This window comes from Lissotriton helveticus, chromosome 4_1 (genome assembly GCF_964261635.1).
Source record: "Lissotriton helveticus chromosome 4_1, aLisHel1.1, whole genome shotgun sequence".
Lineage (NCBI taxonomy): Eukaryota > Metazoa > Chordata > Amphibia > Caudata > Salamandridae > Lissotriton > Lissotriton helveticus.
Genome location: NC_136063.1, coordinates 2,140,594,890 through 2,140,614,877, shown reverse-complemented (window position 1 = coordinate 2,140,614,877; position 19,988 = coordinate 2,140,594,890). Strand labels below are relative to the sequence as shown.

At 44.8% G+C, this 19,988-nt stretch overlaps 1 protein-coding gene across 2 annotated transcripts in view; it reads right to left on the bottom strand.

Moving 5' to 3' along the window:
- The window catches only part of LOC144829578 (actin-binding protein WASF3-like), a 233,953-nt gene that overhangs the window by 81,577 nt on the left and 132,388 nt on the right, over positions 1–19,988 (bottom strand). Inside the window, exons 4-5 of one of the 2 annotated variants that reach the window (XM_078688839.1) lie at positions 15,403–15,520; positions 5,902–6,077 (exon numbers count right to left, since the gene is read on the bottom strand). In XM_078688839.1, coding sequence (XP_078544965.1) covers positions 5,902–6,077; positions 15,403–15,520 — 294 coding nt within the window. The remainder of the gene's footprint in view (positions 1–5,901; positions 6,078–15,402; positions 15,521–19,988) is intronic. The other variant, XM_078688840.1, reaches the window with a different exon arrangement.

Genomic DNA, 19,988 nt, shown 5'->3' with positions numbered 1-19,988 from the left:
CACCAGACCTGCGACCAGGTAGATGACGATTTACCGATCACTAGCAGCTCAGTTTTTTCGCCATTAAGGCGAAGGCAGTTGTTGTTCATCCACCCAGCCACTGCCCGCATACAGTTGGAGAAATTAATGGCTTCCTCAGGTTGGTTATTGGCAAGTTGAATTATTAGTTGGGTATCGTCAGCGTATGTGACGATATCCACACCATACGATTCCACAATATGTGCCAAAGGCTCCATATAAATATTAAACAGCGTGGGGCTCAAACTTGAGCCCTGTGGAACCCCATGCCTTAACTTGCGGGGGGATGACTGATAGGGAGGGCAATGTACCTGGAAACTCCTGTTTTCCAGGAAGGATCTTACCCATTCAAAGGCTGGACCCTCAATTCCCATATCTGATAGGCGTGACAGCAGCGTTGAGTGCAGCACGGTGTCAAATGCTGCACTGAGATCTAATAACACCAAAGCTGCTGTCTGCCCTCCGTCAACAAGTTGTCTCAAGCGTTCTGTAGAAAACAGAACCGCAGATTCGGTTGAATAACCTGCTCTAAAACCTGACTGGGTTGAGTGGAGGCAAGAGTTCTCTTCAATGAATTGCATAAGTTGCTTATTCACAGCCTTCTCCACAACTTTCCCACAATAGGGGAGCAGAGATATCGGACGGAGATTTTGCAGTTGAGAGATCTGAATGTTTGCTTTCTTTTTCAGGGGTATAACCTGAGCGGTTTTCCAGGCCTCCAGCACATGGCACTCCTGGAAGGAAAGAGTGATAAGCTGTTCAATCTGCTCGGTCATGTCATCAAGGACTCCCGTACATCGATTAGGGGAGATCACATCCAGGGGGGATCCAGAATGTATTCCTCTCATAATCGAGAGCAGGTCAGATCTCTTAGGGACTGTAAAGGTTGTCAACTGGGGCTTGGTGTCGGGAACCTTTCTCACTATTAAATGATGGTCATGTGGGCTATTTGTGAAAGTATCGTGTATTAAATCTACTTTTTTCACACAAAAAATCTGCAATCTCCTCACATAACTCATTAGAGTATGTGTCTCGAGCCTCAAGTCTGGTGGGGACCGTGAGCTCTTTGTATATTGAAAACAGTTCCTTTGTGGGATTTTTAGCTTTTTCAATACGATCTTTGAAATGCACACCTTTGGCTGCTCTAATGAGTTTGTGATAAATTTTTAATTCATTTTTATATTTTAATTTGTCCTCTGGATCATAGTTTTTCCTCCATCCTCGTTCAATGTTTTTACATTTGGCCTTAGCTTCCTTGAGTTCTTTGGAGAACCATGGAGCCGTTTGAGTCTTTCTAACAGGGGGTTTAGAAGTCCAAGGTGCTACTGTGTCCAGAGCACTGGACATCCATTTTTCATATTCTTCCCATGCCTTAAGTAGGGTGTCGCTGGAGGGGGGAAGTTCCCTTCCAAGGGCAGATTTAAACTTTTCTTCTGAAAAGCTCTTCCAGTCTCTACGTTTCACGGGTTTTGAATTGAGCTCATTAGAATTAATCGTGCTATATTCCTGTAGAACATTTTGCACCTCAAAGGGGATGACAAAATGATCAGACCATGTGATCCGTAACGGGGTATTTATTTTGAGACCTTCCCAGTTAGCAAATACAGGGTCTAAAAGATGGCCAAGTTGATGGGATGGGGATAGTGATTGCAGTGTAAGTGATAGACAGTTCAAGGCTTCTACCACGGCCTGTGCCTCTCTACATTTAAAATCTTCAAAATGAAAATTAAGGTCTCCCAGGATGAGAAATTTCTTATGCCGAAGAGCATGTGGCGTTATTAGTTCAGTCAACTGAGTGGTAAAATCAGAAGATTTACCCGGCGGCCTATATATTAAAAGTCCATTGATGCTACTTTTAGGACTGGTCTTTATCGAAAAAAACCCACTCTCACTGTTCGATAGAGTAGCCTTCTCTAAGGTACAGTGTAGGTCGCTCTTATGTACTATAGCTAATCCTCCTCCTATCTGCTTTACTCTATCGATTCTGAGCAGGCTGTATCCTACCGGGACCGCCTCTAAGGTTTCTGGAGTCGAGGTTGTGTCCAGCCATGTCTCAGTTAAAAAAAGTACATCTAGATCCCCATCTAACACCATGTCATGTATCTCTAATCTATGTTTTTTGAGGGATCTACAATTAAGTAGTGACATTTTCAAAGTATTCCCTATTGACTTATCATCCTTTCCATTTTTTATAGCGAAATGGCAGGACGCGCAATACATCGTGGGAGGGTCTACAGACATAGTGTGGCGGCAGCGCTCGTTGATCTTGGGGCGTATGGCAAGCAGATCATTGGCAGTGTACCTAATATGTGTCCTGTTTGTTATGGCAGTTTGGGTAGAATGGGCAGGGGTTCTGGCCCCGTGCCCCGGACTGCCGCGGACGGGCGCAGACGGGCTTGCCTTTGGCGTGCCTTTGGCGCGCCGCCGGCGCGCCCGCTGCACCCGCCCGCTGCGCGGACGGGAAGTTGTCATCTTTATATCCAGTTGGGGGAGGAATAGGAGCGTCCTAACAACTGGACCGCTACCTCTTCCTTCCTTCCTCCCCAAGATGGCGCCCGTTGTAACCTGCCGGCGTCAGCCCTAAAATCGGCTGCACCGGTTTAGGGAAAGTCCTCGGGGGGCCTCGGGCCAATGTAAATCTTGCCACGAGAAGGTATTGTGTTTAAGCAGCTAAAAGCGGGCTGTCTAAAATATTTACACAGTTTTAAAAATAAATGCTGCAAACAGTTCTATAACTTCAAATCGTTGTTTAGAAAAAAAGGGACAGTGAAGAGAGCCCCCGGCTATTTTGCCTCAAGGGTGAGCAATAGTAGATCTGAGTTAGGGCGGGAGGGCCAGGTTTAAATACCTAATGCACTTGGGTAGCGTCCAACAACTGGACCGCTACCTCTTCCTTCCTTCCTCCCCAAGATGGCGCCCGTTGTAACCTGCCGGCGTCAGCCCTAAAATCGGCTGCACCGGTCAGGGAAAGTCCTCGGGGGGCCTCGGGCCAATGTAAATCTTGCCACGAGAAGGTATTGTGTTTAAGCAGCTAAAAGCGGGCTGTCTAAAATATTTACACAGTTTTAAAAATAAATGCTGCAAACAGTTCTATAACTTCAAATCGTTGTTTAGAAAAAAAGGGACAGTGAAGAGAGCCCCCGGCTATTTTGCCTCAAGGGTGAGCAGTAGTAGATCTGAGTTAGGGCGGGAGGGCGAGGTTTAAATACCTAATGCACTTGGGTAGCGTCCAACAACTGGACCGCTACCTCTTCCTTCCTTCCTCCCCAAGATGGCGCCCGTTGTAACCTGCCGGCGTCAGCCCTAAAATCGGCTGCACCGGTCAGGGAAAGTCCTCGGGGGGCCTCGGGCCAATGTAAATCTTGCCACGAGAAGGTATTGTGTTTAAGCAGCTAAAAGCGGGCTGTCTAAAATATTTACACAGTTTTAAAAATAAATGCTGCAAACAGTTCTATAACTTCAAATCGTTGTTTAGAAAAAAAGGGACAGTGAAGAGAGCCCCCGGCTATTTTGCCTCAAGGGTGAGCAATAGTAGATCTGAGTTAGGGCGGGAGGGCGAGGTTTAAATACCTAATGCACTTGGGTAGCGTCCAACAACTGGACCGCTACCTCTTCCTTCCTTCCTCCCCAAGATGGCGCCCGTTGTAACCTGCCGGCGTCAGCCCTAAAATCGGCTGCACCGGTCAGGGAAAGTCCTCGGGGGGCCTCGGGCCAATGTAAATCTTGCCACGAGAAGGTATTGTGTTTAAGCAGCTAAAAGCGGGCTGTCTAAAATATTTACACAGTTTTAAAAATAAATGCTGCAAACAGTTCTATAACTTCAAATCGTTGTTTAGAAAAAAAGGGACAGTGAAGAGAGCCCCCGGCTATTTTGCCTCAAGGGTGAGCAGTAGTAGATCTGAGTTAGGGCGGGAGGGCGAGGTTTAAATACCTAATGCACTTGGGTAGCGTCCAACAACTGGACCGCTACCTCTTCCTTCCTTCCTCCCCAAGATGGCGCCCGTTGTAACCTGCCGGCGTCAGCCCTAAAATCGGCTGCACCGGTCAGGGAAAGTCCTCGGGGGGCCATTGGTTCATGACTGCCCTTTGATTGGGCTTGATGTCTTAGGTTTGTTCTGAACCTCCTCTTGCTGGAAGAGACACTACAAGGGAAGTCCATTTGGCACCTCAAACTAAGATAAGACTTGACCACTACTAATCAAGGGTGGCAGGTGGCCAACCATCTGTACTTGTTCTAAGTCTAGCTTCAAACACTGCTTTGGTAATCAGTATACATATCTTGTGTCGTGCAAAGCCACATGAATCCTGTTGGTTTCTTCTTGACAATGGAAAATAAGCTGACAGACATCTCAGTGGGGTTAATGCTCTCTGCTGACATCTGTTTTGATCTACACATCATTAGTTTACATCTCTTTAAGATCAGTCCTGACTTCCACGGTAGGTAAGTTGAGTGCCATTGTATTGGATAGTTAAATCTATTACCTACAGCTTTCCAAACAACAGACCTGTGATACGAAGTGCTATGTAATAATGAGATACTTGTTCTTTTTGGAAATGGCACAAGCTCAGAAACACTGACGTGGTTAACAGTTTTTGTCATGAATTTGCAGTAAAACGTCGCAGGCAACTAATGCAAATATTTATGTATTTTGGTATCCGGCTTCTACTCTGCTGTCATACATTGGGAATGAATGTCTTTAGTAATGTGTCTGCATTCATTTGATGAGGAGTGATGGGCAATAAACACATTTATGGGTTTGTTAGGGATCGGGCATTCTTGAGTATTTAAGCATTGCCAATGGAAGCAGTTGTTTAGTGATGCATTGGTTCATGCGCTGCCAGGTGCAGTCCATTTAGCTGAATGGCTTTAGGTTGGCAAGCTATTTGATAGGAGCACGTGCTGAAGAGTTTGCAGGCAAAGGAGATCCAATGTTGAGGTGACAACGCAGTGAACACGGTCAAGAGGTCCTAAGAGCCTGAAGGAATGCCTCTGAAAATAACTATGGCGCTCAGAGATAACTTGTAAACGAACGAGACAGACGTGTCAATTTGATTAGGAAAAGCATACCTATCAATCACTTGGCTCTCAAACGGGGAGGCCAGATTTGGAAGAGGGCAATGCTATTATAGTGAATGGAGAAATAATATTTTTGGAGGGAGATATAGGCTTGAAAAAGGGGTGACATAGTAGAAGTCTATGGAGGCACGTTGACTTTCAGGTGGATGTATGCTATGGAAATGAGGATGACACCTGCCAAATGAGGGTGAGTTGTGAGGTCCGAACAATGATTTGCAGTGTCCTTGTCATACAGATTTGCAGTAGGCGCCATACACTTTCTTTACATTCAGCTCTTTAGCCAACATAAAACAACATTAAACACTGCTTCATTTGTTCAGGTGGTCACCGCTATCACTTGGGGCCTGGACTTATTTTTCATCATCCGCCTTTGGCCCAGAGCAAGAGGGAGAGGCAGTGAAGGGTGAAAGAAGAAGGAAACGAAAGATAGAAAAACAAAGAGAAAGCAGATATTGGAAAGACCCAGCAAGAGTAAGCTAAATATACAGGAAGTTTAGGGAGGTGGAAGAAAAAGGCAAGAGGAGGAGTCAAACTGGGGAAAAACAAATAATTGTCCCAAGCACTTTTTAAATTAAGCACTACTTGTTAGAGAATAGGTATTGATACCAGAAAGAGCAAAGTGCCTGATTCATATCTCCCCAAATTAATGTATCATCATCTTTGTATGTCTCCCATAAAGTCTATTTAAAATAAATGTGGGAGATGATAGGTGATTTCCTGATGCCTTACATGTTCCTGAAAACGAGAATGATTGCATAAAAATCCCCACCATTAAAGCAACCAAACACATCATTCATGAAACCTGCCTAGTATCTGGGGACAGTGATCCCTCGGATGAGGCCACATGATATGGAGATGGTGAGAACCTGTTATCGGGCCTGAATTCCTTATCATATGCCATCATGTTCCACTCTAGGCGTCGGTTCCGAGCCTTCCTCACTTTCTTCACCTCGCGGGTTGGGTCTTCCACCAGCCGCTGTTCCTGAAAACAGACATGTTGAATATGATAACTTTCAGTCAACAATATGATAACTTTAACTACATGGTAATGGGTTTCAAACACATTTTACACTCTTTTAAATCAATAACTTTCATTGATGGCCGACTCCATGGGCACCAATGTTTTCAGAAACATTTTGATGTTTGTTGTTTCTGTAATTTTCTATGGTAGCCTGAGGCCACCTCAGTGCATTTAAGGCGACAAGAGATTAAAAGGAGTTACCGAGGGAGGGAAAAGGAGGACACAAAAGAGGGATTGAGAAGGAAGCCTTGTGAATGGAAGATCTTCCTCAGAAAACTTTACCTCACTGAGCAATAGTGTTCTTTAGGTTGTCAACCTCGTCCATCCTGGCCCAAATGTATCTCTGTTGGGTATTATTATGGTGCTGTGTTTACATATTTTTTATGATGGGCATTTCTTTGCACTGAGTCATCTGCACTGGGAAGACCATAACACTTAGGGAATGTAAAATACTAAGGTTTGAACTCAGAATTTGCATAATATTATTATTGGATCTATGCACATTCTGGCAGTGTAAACGTTACTCCACATCACTAAACACTTGCATAGTATTTTACCATTAACTACATTTGGGATCAAAAGTAGTTTCCCTGACCACCCCGAAAATCACTGAGACCTCTGACCACATGACCTTCGACCTCACGGCCACTACCCTCACCAATCCCCTGCTCACCTGGACCAACCTAAACAAAGATGACACCATCAAAATCATGAACACCATCCACTCCGGCTCTCCGTCAGACCCATGCCCACACAACATCTTCCACAAAGCCAGCTCCACCATTGTACCCCATCTCCGCAAGGCCATCAACATCTCCTTTGAGGACGCGACCTTCCCGGAAAGCTGGAAGCATCCCGAGATCAAAGCCTTACTCAAAAAACCCAAGGCGGATCCCAAGGACCTCAAGAACTTCCGACCCATCTCCCTGCTTCCATTCCCAGCGAAGGTCCTCAAGCAGACCGTCAACAGACAACTGACCCGCTACCTCGAGGAGAACAGCATCCAGGATCCATCCCAGTCCGGGTTCCGCAGCAACCACAGCACCAAAACTGCCCTCATAGCTGCCACTGATGACACATCAGGATCCTATTAGACAATGGCGAATCCGCGGCCCTCATCCTCCTGGACCTGCCAGCCGCCTTCGACACTGTCGGCCTACGCACACGTCTCCACGCTGGGATCTGAGACAATTGTATTTAGCAACAAAATCTCAATCGGATTCAGTAAAACGGCAGGTATATATGTATGTACAAGACATTACACAAAACGCAGGTAAAGAAAGAGAGACTCCGAATTTTCGATTTTTAGAAAGTGCATGTATCATCATATATTTTAGGAGCACATTTTATACGAGCCAGTTAAGGCAGCACTGTAGGCATAGAATGCGGTGGCAACCCAAGGGGGCTTTGTGTACTAGGTGATAGTGAAGCAAAGACGGCGCAAGTGACAGGTGGGCGAACACAGCAAAGGACGCAGGGTGACACAGTGAAAAAACAATATGTACAACAGCAATGGTTCTTCCTCGGTGGATGAGTCATTAATATTTGATTGGGAACCAAAGTAGGAAACTTTATCAGGACCGGGTTGCCAGTTTTGGTCAGTGCGGGACGTGTACTGGCCGGTATAATCAAGGAGGGTCCAGTGGTGCAGCGCAGTGGGGAACCAATCCCGCGAGGAGGAAAGACGGGATTCGGTGGTCAGCGTGGGTTCGTCAGAGTCCTGGGTGGAATCAGGATGATTAGGACATTGGCGTAGACATGGAGCCCCGTGCTATCCTGGTATATGTCTAGGTGAAGTGAAGGTGTTTTAGAAGCAGGGGCGGAGTCACTTGATCCGCTGCCTGGATCCGGATAAGGTGCCGAAAGGATGGCGGTCAGCCATCAAAGTCCGGGGGCCGCTGGGCGGAGGGGGATCTGTTGAGTAGATTGTCTTACACGCCGGCGTGTAAGACTATCTACTCTGATCTACGTGGCCCCCGGACTTTGACGGCTGACCTCCATCCTTTCGGTACCTTATCTGGACCCGGGCAGCGCGTCAAGTGACTCCGACCCTGCCTCTAAAACCCCTTCACTGCACCTAGACGTATCCCAAGATTGCACGGGGCTCCATGTCTACACCAATGTCCTAATAATCCAGATTCCACCCGGACTCTGATGAACCCACGCTGACTACTGGATCCTGTCTTTCCTCCTTGCGGGATTGGTTACCCCACTTCGCCGCTCCACTGGACCCTCCTTGATTATACCGGCCAGTACACGTCCCGCACTGACCAAAATGGGCAACCCGGTCCTGATGAAGATCCTGACTACATAGGATCGAAACGCCGTTGACTCCCAATAAAGCGCGACTCATGGCGCACCACCTACCTTGGTTCCCAATCAAATATTAATGACTCATCCACTGAGGAAGAACCATTGCTGTTGTACATATTGTTTTTTCACTGTGTCACCCTGCGTCCTTCGCTGTGTTCACCCACCTGTCACTTGCGCAGTCACTCTTTGCTTTACTATCACCTAGTGCCCAAAGCCCCCTTGGGTTGCCACCGCATTCTATGCCTACAGTGCTGCCTTAACTGTCTCGTATAAAATGTGCTCCTAAAATATATGATGCTGCATGCACTTTCTAAAAATCTCTCTTTCTTTACCTGCGTTTTGTGTAATGTCTTGTACATACATATATACCTGCCGTTTTACTGAATCTGATTGAGATTTTGTTGCTAAATACATATGTACACCTGGATCTCAATCTGGTCTACGGGTTATACTCCTTGCCCCGGGATCCGAGACAAAGCACTGGACTGGACCACCTCCTTCTCTCCGGCAGAACCCAGAGCGTCCGCCATCCCCCTTTCCGATCCAAAGTCACCAAGATCATCTACGGCGTACCCCAAGGATCATCCCTCAGTCTGACATTGTTCAACATCTACATGGCACCACTTGCTCACGTCGCCTGGCAGCACAACCTCAACATCATCTCCTACGCCGACGACACCCAGCTGATCCCCTCCCTCATCAAGGACCCCCTCACCGCCAAAACCAATCTTCACAAAGTAATGAATGCCATCGCCAAGTGGATGAAGATCAGCTGCCTGAAGCTGAACTCAGACAAGACGGAAGTCCTCATCCTTGGCTCCACTCCCTCAGCATGGGACGACTCCTGCTGGCCGAGCGCACTGGGAGCAGCACCAACACCCACCAACCACGCACGGAACCTAGGGTTCATCCTCGAGTCAACACTCTCCATGACCAAGCAAGTCAACACCATCTCGTCCTCCTGCTTCAACACCCTCCGTATGCTCTGCAAGATCTACAGGTGGCTCCCCACCGAAACAAGAAGAAATGTCACCCAGGCCCTCGTCAACAGACTACAATAACGTCCTCTATGCAGGAGCCTCGGCCAAACTCCTGAAATGACTACAACTCATACATAATGCCTCCTCATGCTTGATCCTCGACATCCCTCGCAGCAGCCACACCCCACCTAAAAGACCTGCACTGGCTTCCCGTCAACAAGATGATCACCTTCAAGCTCCTCACCCACACACACAAAGCACTCCACAGCACCGGACAGACATACCTCAACAGACGCTCACCTTCTACACCCCTGAACTGCCAGCTCCGCTCCACCGACCTCGCCACCGTGCCCCGCATCCGAAGAGCGACCGTCGGCGGCAGATCATTCTCCCACCTCGCCCTCAAAACCTGGAACACCCTCCCCATCCTCCTATGGCAGACCCAGGACCTACTTACCTTCAGGAGGCTACTCAAGACCTGGTTATTTGAGCAGTAGCAGCACCCCTCCCCCCAGCGCCTTGAGACCCACAGGGTGAGTAGTGCACTTTACAAATGTTATAATTGATTGATTGATTGATTGATTTCCTTTCCAATGTACAATAGTGGTTAGAAAACGAACCAAAAATTACAACAGACAAACGGTGTGTGTCAGTGAAAAAAAGCTATTTTTACTCAAATGCCCAGCATTATCGTGAGACATGTCTTCTGTACTAGACGACTCGCTGGATTAGATCAACTGTATCTGGACACTCCATAGAAGTGTGGAATATAAAAGTTTTCTAGCGAGTCTCTTCTACTTGAAACTGGTATTTTCTCAAAGAATATTGGATGGAAACTCTCTATTTGAGTGACCCCAAGGTCAGCCAAAAAATGAGTAATGTTGTCAAATATTTACTAAATGTTTAATGGGCCAGAGGTAATCGTTCGATTACCCTACAATTTAGAAGATGGGCAAATTATCAATCAATCAATCAATCAAGAATTTGTAGAGCGCACTACTTACCCGTGAGGGTCTCAAGGCGCTGGGGGAAAAAAGGAGTGGGGGTGCTACTGGTCGAACAGCCAGGTTTTGAGTAGCTTCCTGAAGATCAGCAAGTCTTGGGTCTGTCGTAGGCTCAGTGGGTGGGTGTTCCAGGTCTTGGCAGCGAGGTGGGAGAAGGATCTGCCGCCGGTGGTTGTTCTTCAGATGCGACGGACGATGGCTAGGGCGAGGTCGGTGGAACGGAGCTGGCGGTTGGGGATGTAGATGAAGAGTCGTCTGTTGAGGTAGGCTGGGCCGGTCTTGTGGAGCGCCTTGTGTGCGTGGACGAGGAGCTTGAAGGAAATTCTCTTGTTGACGGGGAGCCAGTGCAGGTTTCTCAGGTGGGGGTGATGTGGCTGTGGCGTGGTACGTCGAGGATCAGGCGTGCAGAGGCGTTTTCAATGCGTTGCAGTCGTTTGATGAGCTTGGCCAGGGCTCCTGCGTAGAGGGCGTTTCCATAGTCGAGTCTGTTACTGACGAGGGCCTGGGTGACTGTACTTCTTGTATCTGTTGGGATCCACCTGTAGATCTTGCGGAGCATGTAGAGGGTGTTGAAGCGGGAGGAGGAGACTGCGTTGACTTGCTTGGTCTTGGGAGTGTTGGGCCGAGGTTGACTCCCAGGTTGTGTGTGTGGTCGGTGGGTGTCAGGGCTGCTCCCAGTGCCGTAGGCCACCAGGAGTCATCCCAGGCTGAAGGGTTGGAGTCGAGGATGAGGACCTCCATCTTGTCCGAGTTCAGCATCAGTCAGCTGCTCTTCATCCAGTCGGCGACGGCCTTCATTCCTTCGTGGAGGTTGGATTTGGCAGTTAGGGGGTCCTTAGTGAGGGAGAGGGTCAGTTGAGTGTTGTCGGCGTACGAGATTATGTTGAGGTCGTGCTGTCGGGCGAATATTTTGAGCTGGCCCATGTAGATGTTGAATAAGGCGAACAGCGAGGGGGTGCACTGCTATTATTCTACAGGTTTATACCGGATATCAAATTTCAATAAGTTAGGGTGCTCCTACAGGTGACATGTCCATCCATGCATGTCAATTCATAATGCCAGACTGTGCTACAACCGATGTGTGAAAGCATCCCTGCCGTGGGCACACCATAGGTTCTTTGTAAAAAGACTCCATCAAAGCTTCTTTAAAGTTTCAAAAGTTTCAAAGAATTCTTTATTTTTCCAAAACTGTCATATGTTGATACAGTGACACTCTTAATCATGGCCGCCACACTCGCTTGCAGTACACATTGTCCATTGTTTATTTCCACATGTCACGCCCGCCTCACGTGATTGAAGCAGCCGATTCGCGCTACTTCTTAACCGGTAATGACACTCCCCAAACATTTATACACATTCGAGACCACTTTCCTGGAACCTGAAGTAAGTTTTGGTCCTTTTGGTTAATATGCACGGGCGATTTGTAAAAACAATGTCATTCGTTACGGTTTAAGCTCGGTTTGATTGATGTCGAGCCATTGAGTTTAATCTACAGTTCCACACTGTTCTAGTGAACATAGCTTGTCGTTGTTCACCATATCCCTTATTTTTCACCGAGTATAATATATTTTGCGTAGTAAATATTTTGCAACTTAGTATATGTTTACACACTCATTTAGATTCATGATTATATACTTATGTAAAATGATATATGTTTACGTGTCAACTTGATGGTTATAAGCTTGCTGATTGCTATATCCTTATGTTTTAGGTCTCCTTGATAAAGGGCCAAGATGCCCGAAATGCATTGGAGTATTTCATAATGCAGAACTACAAATAATGACGTGGAATGATGTATCATGATGAAATAAACATTACGCTTGATATGAATTGAAATATTAGTTTTGGAAAAATAAAGAATTCTTTGAAACTTTTGAAACTTTAAAGAAGCTTTGATGGAGTCTTTTTACAAAGAACCTATGGTGTGCCCATGGCAGGGATGCTTTCACACATCGGTGGTAGCACAGTCTGGCACCATGTAGATGTTAAACAGTGTCGGGCTGAGGGATGATCCCTGGGGTACGGCACAGATGATCTTGGAGGCTTTGGCTCGGAATGAGGGGAGGCGGACGCTCTGTGTTCTGCCGGAGTGGAAGGAGGTGGTCCATTCCAGGGCCTTGTCACGGATCCCTGCGTAGTGGAGGCGTGTGCGTAGTGTGCCGTGGCAGACGGTGTCGAAGGCGGCGGAGAGGTACAGGAGGATGAGGGCCGCGGTCTCACCGTTGTCTAGCAGGGTCCTGATGTCGTCGGTGGCAGTGATGAGGGCAGTCTCGGTGCTGTGGTTGCTGTGGAACCCTGACTGGGATGGGTCCAGGATGCTGTTTTCTTTGAGGTACCGGGTTAGCTGTCTGTTGACAATCTTCTCGATGACCTTGGCTGGGAACTGAAGCAGGGAGATGGGCCGGAAGTTCTTGAGGTCTCTCGGGTCCGCCTTGTTTTTTTTTTTTGAGTAAGGCGATGATTTTGTCATGTTTCCAGTTCTCTGGGAAGGTCGCGGTCTCAAAGAAGAGATCGGTGACGTTGCACATGTGGGGTGCGATGGAGCTGCTGGCTTTGTTGAAGATGTGGTGCGGGAGTGGGTCTGACGGGGAGCCGGAGTGCATTGTGCTACTGGTCTTGATGGTGTCATCTATGTACATTTCCTTCTCAAAATAAGAACATTCAACCTTAGCGAAAAGGATCAAAGGAGATACACTCGACTGCCTTGAGCCATCCTGGGTGTCAAGGTGAGGATCCCAGCAATAGGTCTATAACTGTGGTCGTAACTTTGACCTCAACTGACAATAACACTGCTAAGCTATGCAATACTTTGCTAACACAAGATAAAGAATCTTTGAGAATGTAGAAAGTTCATTGAACAGTATAACAAGCAGGTGGGAAGAAATCTTGACTCATTCAACTAATTTTGCTCACAAATAATGATCGACTTATATAAATAAATGTGATTGGCACACTACAAAAGGGAGATTCTCAATTTTCATACCAAAATGGACAGACTTTGTTATGAATCGGTAACATAAACTCGTTGCAAATAAAGCTTTCAGAAACATCTAAAACAATGCAGAAATACAATTAGACAGAAGGATGGCGGAAGGAGTTAAAACCGTCTTCAATATTAATGAACACTGTGGGAATTAAATTTGATGCTGAATCGACTCTTAGGCCCTGGTTACGAGGTGGATGGTTGATTCTGACCTGTGTGTAGACACATTGTTGCATTGCACTTGAAGCCGCCAACCAAATCCATTCAAAAATTACAGTTGATATAAAATTCAGCGACAATGCCTAAACTTAAACCCACGCGATTTAATGTTATGTTTCCTTTTCTCGGTGCTTTACTTTGTCTTCCAGGATCAGTATTATATGACTTTGCCCCATTCTGTGTTGTTATATGTTTGCGACACACTCCGCAAAATCCAAAGACTGTATCATGTTGCTGTATTACAGAATTGTTCGCTGTTCTACAGTATTGCAGCCTGCCTTTACAGGCTTGCTACATTGTTGTGGTCAATTGTATGTTTCAATTTGTGCCCCTTTCTACAATGTTACAAGACTGATCCTAGTTTTTTAGTATTTAAAAATTGTGGAACATTCTGTAGGTTTACAGAATTGTCCCTTGTAATATACTACTGCATCGTTTTGTCACATTCGATTGAGCGCCAGTGTATGTCTCACTCATTCTTCAATACCGTAAAACTCTCCAATTGTTAAAATATTATTTAAAAAGTTGCTTCTTCTCCATTTTTGGAGGACTATACCAGACTGTACAGCATTACATGGTGGCCTCTTGTTCAATAGTGTTTGAGGCCTTTGCAAGGTTCTAAGGTGTCATACGATTGTTTCCCTTCCAATAATATCAAAAACACGTGCCACGGTTTGTCAGTGTTGCATATTCTTTTGGTCTGCACAGAGTTGCAATTTCGTCACCATTTATATTTTATTACAAGATGCTGCCCAATTTTGCAGTGTACCACCCAATGGTGCAGTGTACCATTTTTTTCCCATTCTGCTGCATCCTCACCAGCTATCACTCCTTTGGTCTTTTTGTGTTTAATATAGCAGCAATTTGCTAGGGCTGGACCGACCATATGAAGCAGAGGGCAAGCTCCAGGTAGGCTAAGGACTACCGGACTACTTTTGGGGGTGGATGAGCCGATGGATTATCTGATATCCAGCCTTCCAAACAGCCCTGATGAAGCACACTTTTTCTTTTAGACAGTATATAATTTGCCTCCCCAATACCCTGGATGCAGTTGGACGCACTTGGTACACTCACCTGGTACGCTATGTGTCAGGTACCACCACATTTTCTGGGGATACTATTAGCTCCTGGTCAACCACTGATTTATGCCATTCTCAGTGTTATATCATTGTTCCTCATCTACAATGTTTGACGATTTTTAACCCATTCTTCAGTGTTGTAGGATTTTGAACCCAATTTATAAGTTTGAAATCATTGTTGTACAGTACAAGATTTGTTTGCCTCTCGCAGTTGCATCTTTAAATAAAAAATAAAAACGAACGCGAAGGCCCTGTTTTTTGCATTCACTGTAATTTGCAAAAAAGTGAGATTTGGTGCTCATACACAGGCTAACTTCACTAAATACAAATATACTAACATGCCAGAGCTTCTTGAACAGCTCAATAAAACTAGTAAAACTCTTGTTTTCTTCCCAAGTAAGATGGGTCATCATTTCCCAAATATTTTTTGTGACTTAAGACAGCCTCGAGGCTCTCTTAAGCCAGGAAAGAAGGGTATGGTTTACAAAGATTTCTCACAGCTTAAGACAGTCTAAATGTATACACTCATAGAAAACCTGTGTATCTCACACTTAGTCTAACCTTAAACTAGGGGACGACTGTCATAAACCAGGACAAAGCATTCAGGCACCTCTTTGTTTATAGTAGTAACACAAGTCAGGAAGACTCAAGTCCATAGGTAGGTGAGGCGGAACAATCACTTTCCTGATGAATCTCAGCCCGATTTACCTTCTGCCTTCTTTTCTCCTTCCTTTTGTCTTCCGTGGCTTGCAGCATCTTCTCCTTCCATAGGTTGAAGAAGTACGATGGGTCAGTGTAGAACTTGAGACCGTCCTTCCGGTCATCCCTGAAAAGGAGCGTATAATAGAGATCAGTCTCTGCAGGTGTACCCATTTAGATGTAGGTGGCAAGCACAGAGGTCCTCTATTATGGAAATTAAGAAGAAAATAATATGCCACTACCATAATGCAATAGTTATTTAATTATTCCACATGATACTTCTATATTCACCTATTTCCAGTATTACAACATAGTATGAATTTACTGCACAATCCAGGATTTTGAACAAACCTTTAATGTCAGTTGTTACCAAATGACTCTGAGTCAATAGGCAGATTATATTCCAGTCCTTGGCTTTCATTTACCAACCCAGTGCATTCTGGAATGTGTAGTCCTGATTCATCTTACTTGAACTAATTGGACTGAAATTCAATTTTGCAATGATTTGTGGAAGAAAAACTAGACTGAAATATGGTGTCCTCCAAGAAATGGAGCCATCGAGTAAATATAGAATTTTTCAACATATAGATAATATTCAAATTCACGTTACTATATATGAGCATGCCACCCTCTTTTTACTTCTCCTCTATGTGTCCTCCAGTCCTATCCTGGACCACATTTGGAGCATGGTGGGTGTTATAAAATTCAGCAGAATTTGAGTATCAATAGAAATTACTGCATCCGCACATTTAACATCATCACCTCCTGTGCGGTAACACTTACAGTAAATCTGCCTGGATAGTAAGTTGTCCAACAACTTGTAAATCTGGTGGGAATATCTAAAAAATACCATTACACAGAAGCAGGCAGTAAACAGCTCACCATCCTCATTACAATGTTCTTATAGAACTCAAATGACACCCATTGACAGGCTACTGACAGCTAAGATTACAACTGTTGCTGTGCATTTGTGCAAATAAAATATGTACAAAATTGTGCACTGTTTCTGGTCAATTTTGCAGGTTTGCATCCCCACTGGAAGCACTACTATTGCGTCACGCAATTCTGGTAGATGGCATTGCACTGCCATAATTGTCGCGTAGTCCTTCCATTGTTATCTTTGAAGGCCAGTGCTGTTCACCACCAAGGCAGTGCTGATGGCGCTCCAAAGCATGTTGTAATACCAATGTGGTCTGACCACAGTTTTCAACACCACCGCTGAGTAACGTTGGATGGCAGTATGGCTTCATCATCTGCAACGTGCAACTCGTTCCTGAAAATGCATGTGTACGGTTATACTAACTGTGTGAAGGTAAACCTATCTTCAGGATGTTGCACTCAGTACATCTCAAGAGTAGCAGAGTATGTGAGGTGATTGTTTGTTTTCATATTTGTAAGCGGCTATTAATTATTAATTAAAGTGTATGATAATTTAGTAGAAAAACTAATAACAAAAAATCCAAAGGCTTCTCTACCTGCAGAGAAAATGCTGATGCTAGCCCCCCTAAACCCCACCTACCCACTTTCATTGTTTCCTAGAGGCCACACTTTTTGTGCACAGACCTGCTAAATAACAGCAACACTGTCTCACAAGATACTGGCTCTTATCACACAGTCACTGGCTGAAGGCTCCTCTGTGGATAATATGGCACAAAATGCCTCGAGGCCCCACCCCTATCCAGACCCCGCTTACTCCAAGGTTCCACTACCACCTCTCACATAATGAGAATGTTTTTAAAGTTTACACATTTGCATGCATTCCAGCATGCTGGAGTTACTGGGGCCACAAGGCCACTCCCGACTTCTGGTTCCTAGTCAGTGTGTGTGCTGCCTAGTTTTACAAAGCCACAGTCCATATCCCTCTAAGTCCACTCATCTACAGCACCCTATTTTTATTAATAAGGTGACATTTGTGTTGGTGTTTTTTTTTTTTTACTATCTCCATGTTCCCCCACTTCTCATCTCTCCCTTGGCGCCCTGTCACTCCACACCCTTTTCCTTTTTTTTTTTTAAATCTTTTTATTGAGATGGATCGGAATATAACACAATTTACAAATACCAACTGAATCCCATCAGACATTTACACATATGGATATAAACTATATTGAATATGATAAAATCAGACAGTTAATATGTAAAAACATCTCGGCAAACAGCAAAAGGGCAGCAAAAGTACACAAAAATGTTACAGTCCAAATAATACAGGGGGATCATTCTTACATCAACTCACTGTCTATTCATCTTCGTTCTCTCCACTTTCTAAGAGGAGCCCAAATCCTTTTACCATATTCTTTCATCCTTTTACCCTTAAAGTTATATAGGCATTCCTCTATATTATGGATCCCCAGCAGCCTGGTTAGCCACATCTGAAAAGAGGGCGCAATCGGGTCTTTCCAAGCCGCTGCAATTAAGATTCTAAAAACAGCCACGGATAGAAAAATAAATGCTTCAGCGTCATGTCCGATTGCTAGGTTTTCATCCCTACCAAGTAAAACCATAATTGGGGATAGAGATATTTGAGACTCTAGCAGCCCCGATAAAAATTTTTCCATTTCTGTTAAAACAAGTGTGAGATTCTGACAAGAATAAAAAATATGCAGAAGATCCGCCGGGCCTTGATTACACCTTGGACATTTATCGTTATCTCTTAGCCCCCATTGAAACAACTTTGCAGGGGTATAATACAAATTGAAAACCATCTTGTAGTGCTGCGCTTTTAAATTAGTTGCTCTTAATACCTTTTTGTTCAATACGAGCACATAATCTATGTCTACATTTGGATCCCCTATCCTTTGAGCCCAAGCAGACTCTATCTGTGTAATATCATTACCCAGCGCCTTCAAGAGATAACTATACCCTACTTTGATCTTCTTGCCGCCATTTATTACATACTTTATAAGAGGATTTATCTCCTGTAATGCTAATCTCGGTCTGAGTGATTTAATCGTTTGCTTGACTTGATTATACAGGAGCCAGTGGGTAGCCGGAATACCAAATTTCTGTTGTAATATATCGAACTCCAGTAAATCATCCCCACACATGACATCCCCCAGACATCTAATACCCAATGCCTTCCATGAGCTACTATTTCTGTTCTCTCCAAGATGAGAAAAAGGTCTTGAGGTCCAGAGGTCAATCATACCATTGATCTTCGGGATTTTCAGGAATTTCAGTATCGCCTTCCAAGTACCCCATACACTTAGCATTACTTTGCTTTTACTCCTTTTAAAGTATGATACATTAATTTCTCGTGTTAGGAGCCCCCGAGCCCTTTCTCCTAGTAATACTTCATAAATTGACGGAATTCTATAGAAGCCAGGTGGAGTTTCTAAAACATCATTTCTCAACAAATAATTCATTTGCAGCAGTAAACAAACCCAATGGTACAGCCTCAAATTGGGTGCAGAAAGCCCTCCTTCCTCTAATGGTGTAGAAAGTCGAGCTAATGATCTCCGGACTTTCCCATACTGCCACACGAATTTTACAAAAACTGCTTCCATTTTTTTAAGCAAACCCTCTTCTACTAGTAAGGGTATGGCACGGAATAAATACAACAATTTCGGAAACATTGACATTTTCAGTACATTCACCCTCCCAATCAAAGATAAATGTAAAACATCTAATCTTCTGAGTTCTCTATCTATTGAGGTAAGTAGAGGCAGATAATTTTCCTCGATGATTTTCCCAACATTAGCATTGATTCTTACCCCAAGATAAACTGCAGAATCCACATATCTTGGATCTCTTTTATAGATATTTCTAGTCCCAATTATTATAGTTTTTTCGGTATTAAGCCTATAGCCAGAACATAATCCAAACTCATGCGCAAGATGAGTTAATTCAATCATTGCCGTTTGCGGATCCTTAGTGGTGATTGCCAGGTCATCCGCATATGCCAATAATTTAGTGCTATGACCATTGGTTATAACTGGGGATATGTTATCAGAGGCGAGGATTTTCCTGATAAAAGGGTCGATGAAGAGAGAAAAAAGGATCGGGGAACAGGGACACCCCTGTCGAGTTCCTCTCCTAATCACCACTTCTTCCGACTGCAGACCCATTGCGTTAATTCTGGCTACCGGATCTCTGTACATAGCTTTAATTGCATTTCTACATTTTTCTCCAAAACCCCTTCTAGCTAAAACCTCCCACATAAAATCCCATACTACACGGTCAAAGGCCTTTTCCGCATCTAAAAGGATCATGGCCATATCTCCTCCCGTAGCAGCATTTGAGTCAAACAGCGAGATTGCTCGCGCAATGTGTTCCGTTGTCCCCCTACCCGGGACAAACCCATGCTGCCAGGGTGAGACAAGTTGGCCAATTACCCTCCCTAGTCTTTTGGCCCATACTTTCGAATAAAGTTTTGCATCCGAATTTATCAATGATATTGGCCGATACGAGCCTGGATTTTCCGCCGGTTTTCCCTTCTTATGAAATATAACGATGTTGGTTTGTTTCCATGTATCGGGGATCATTCCAGTGCAGATTATTCCATTAAAAAGATCTACCAACATAGGAAGGATTTCGTCTTCCAAAGCCCTGTAAACTTCTAATGGTAACCCATCAGGACCTACTGCCTTACCCGCTGCTAA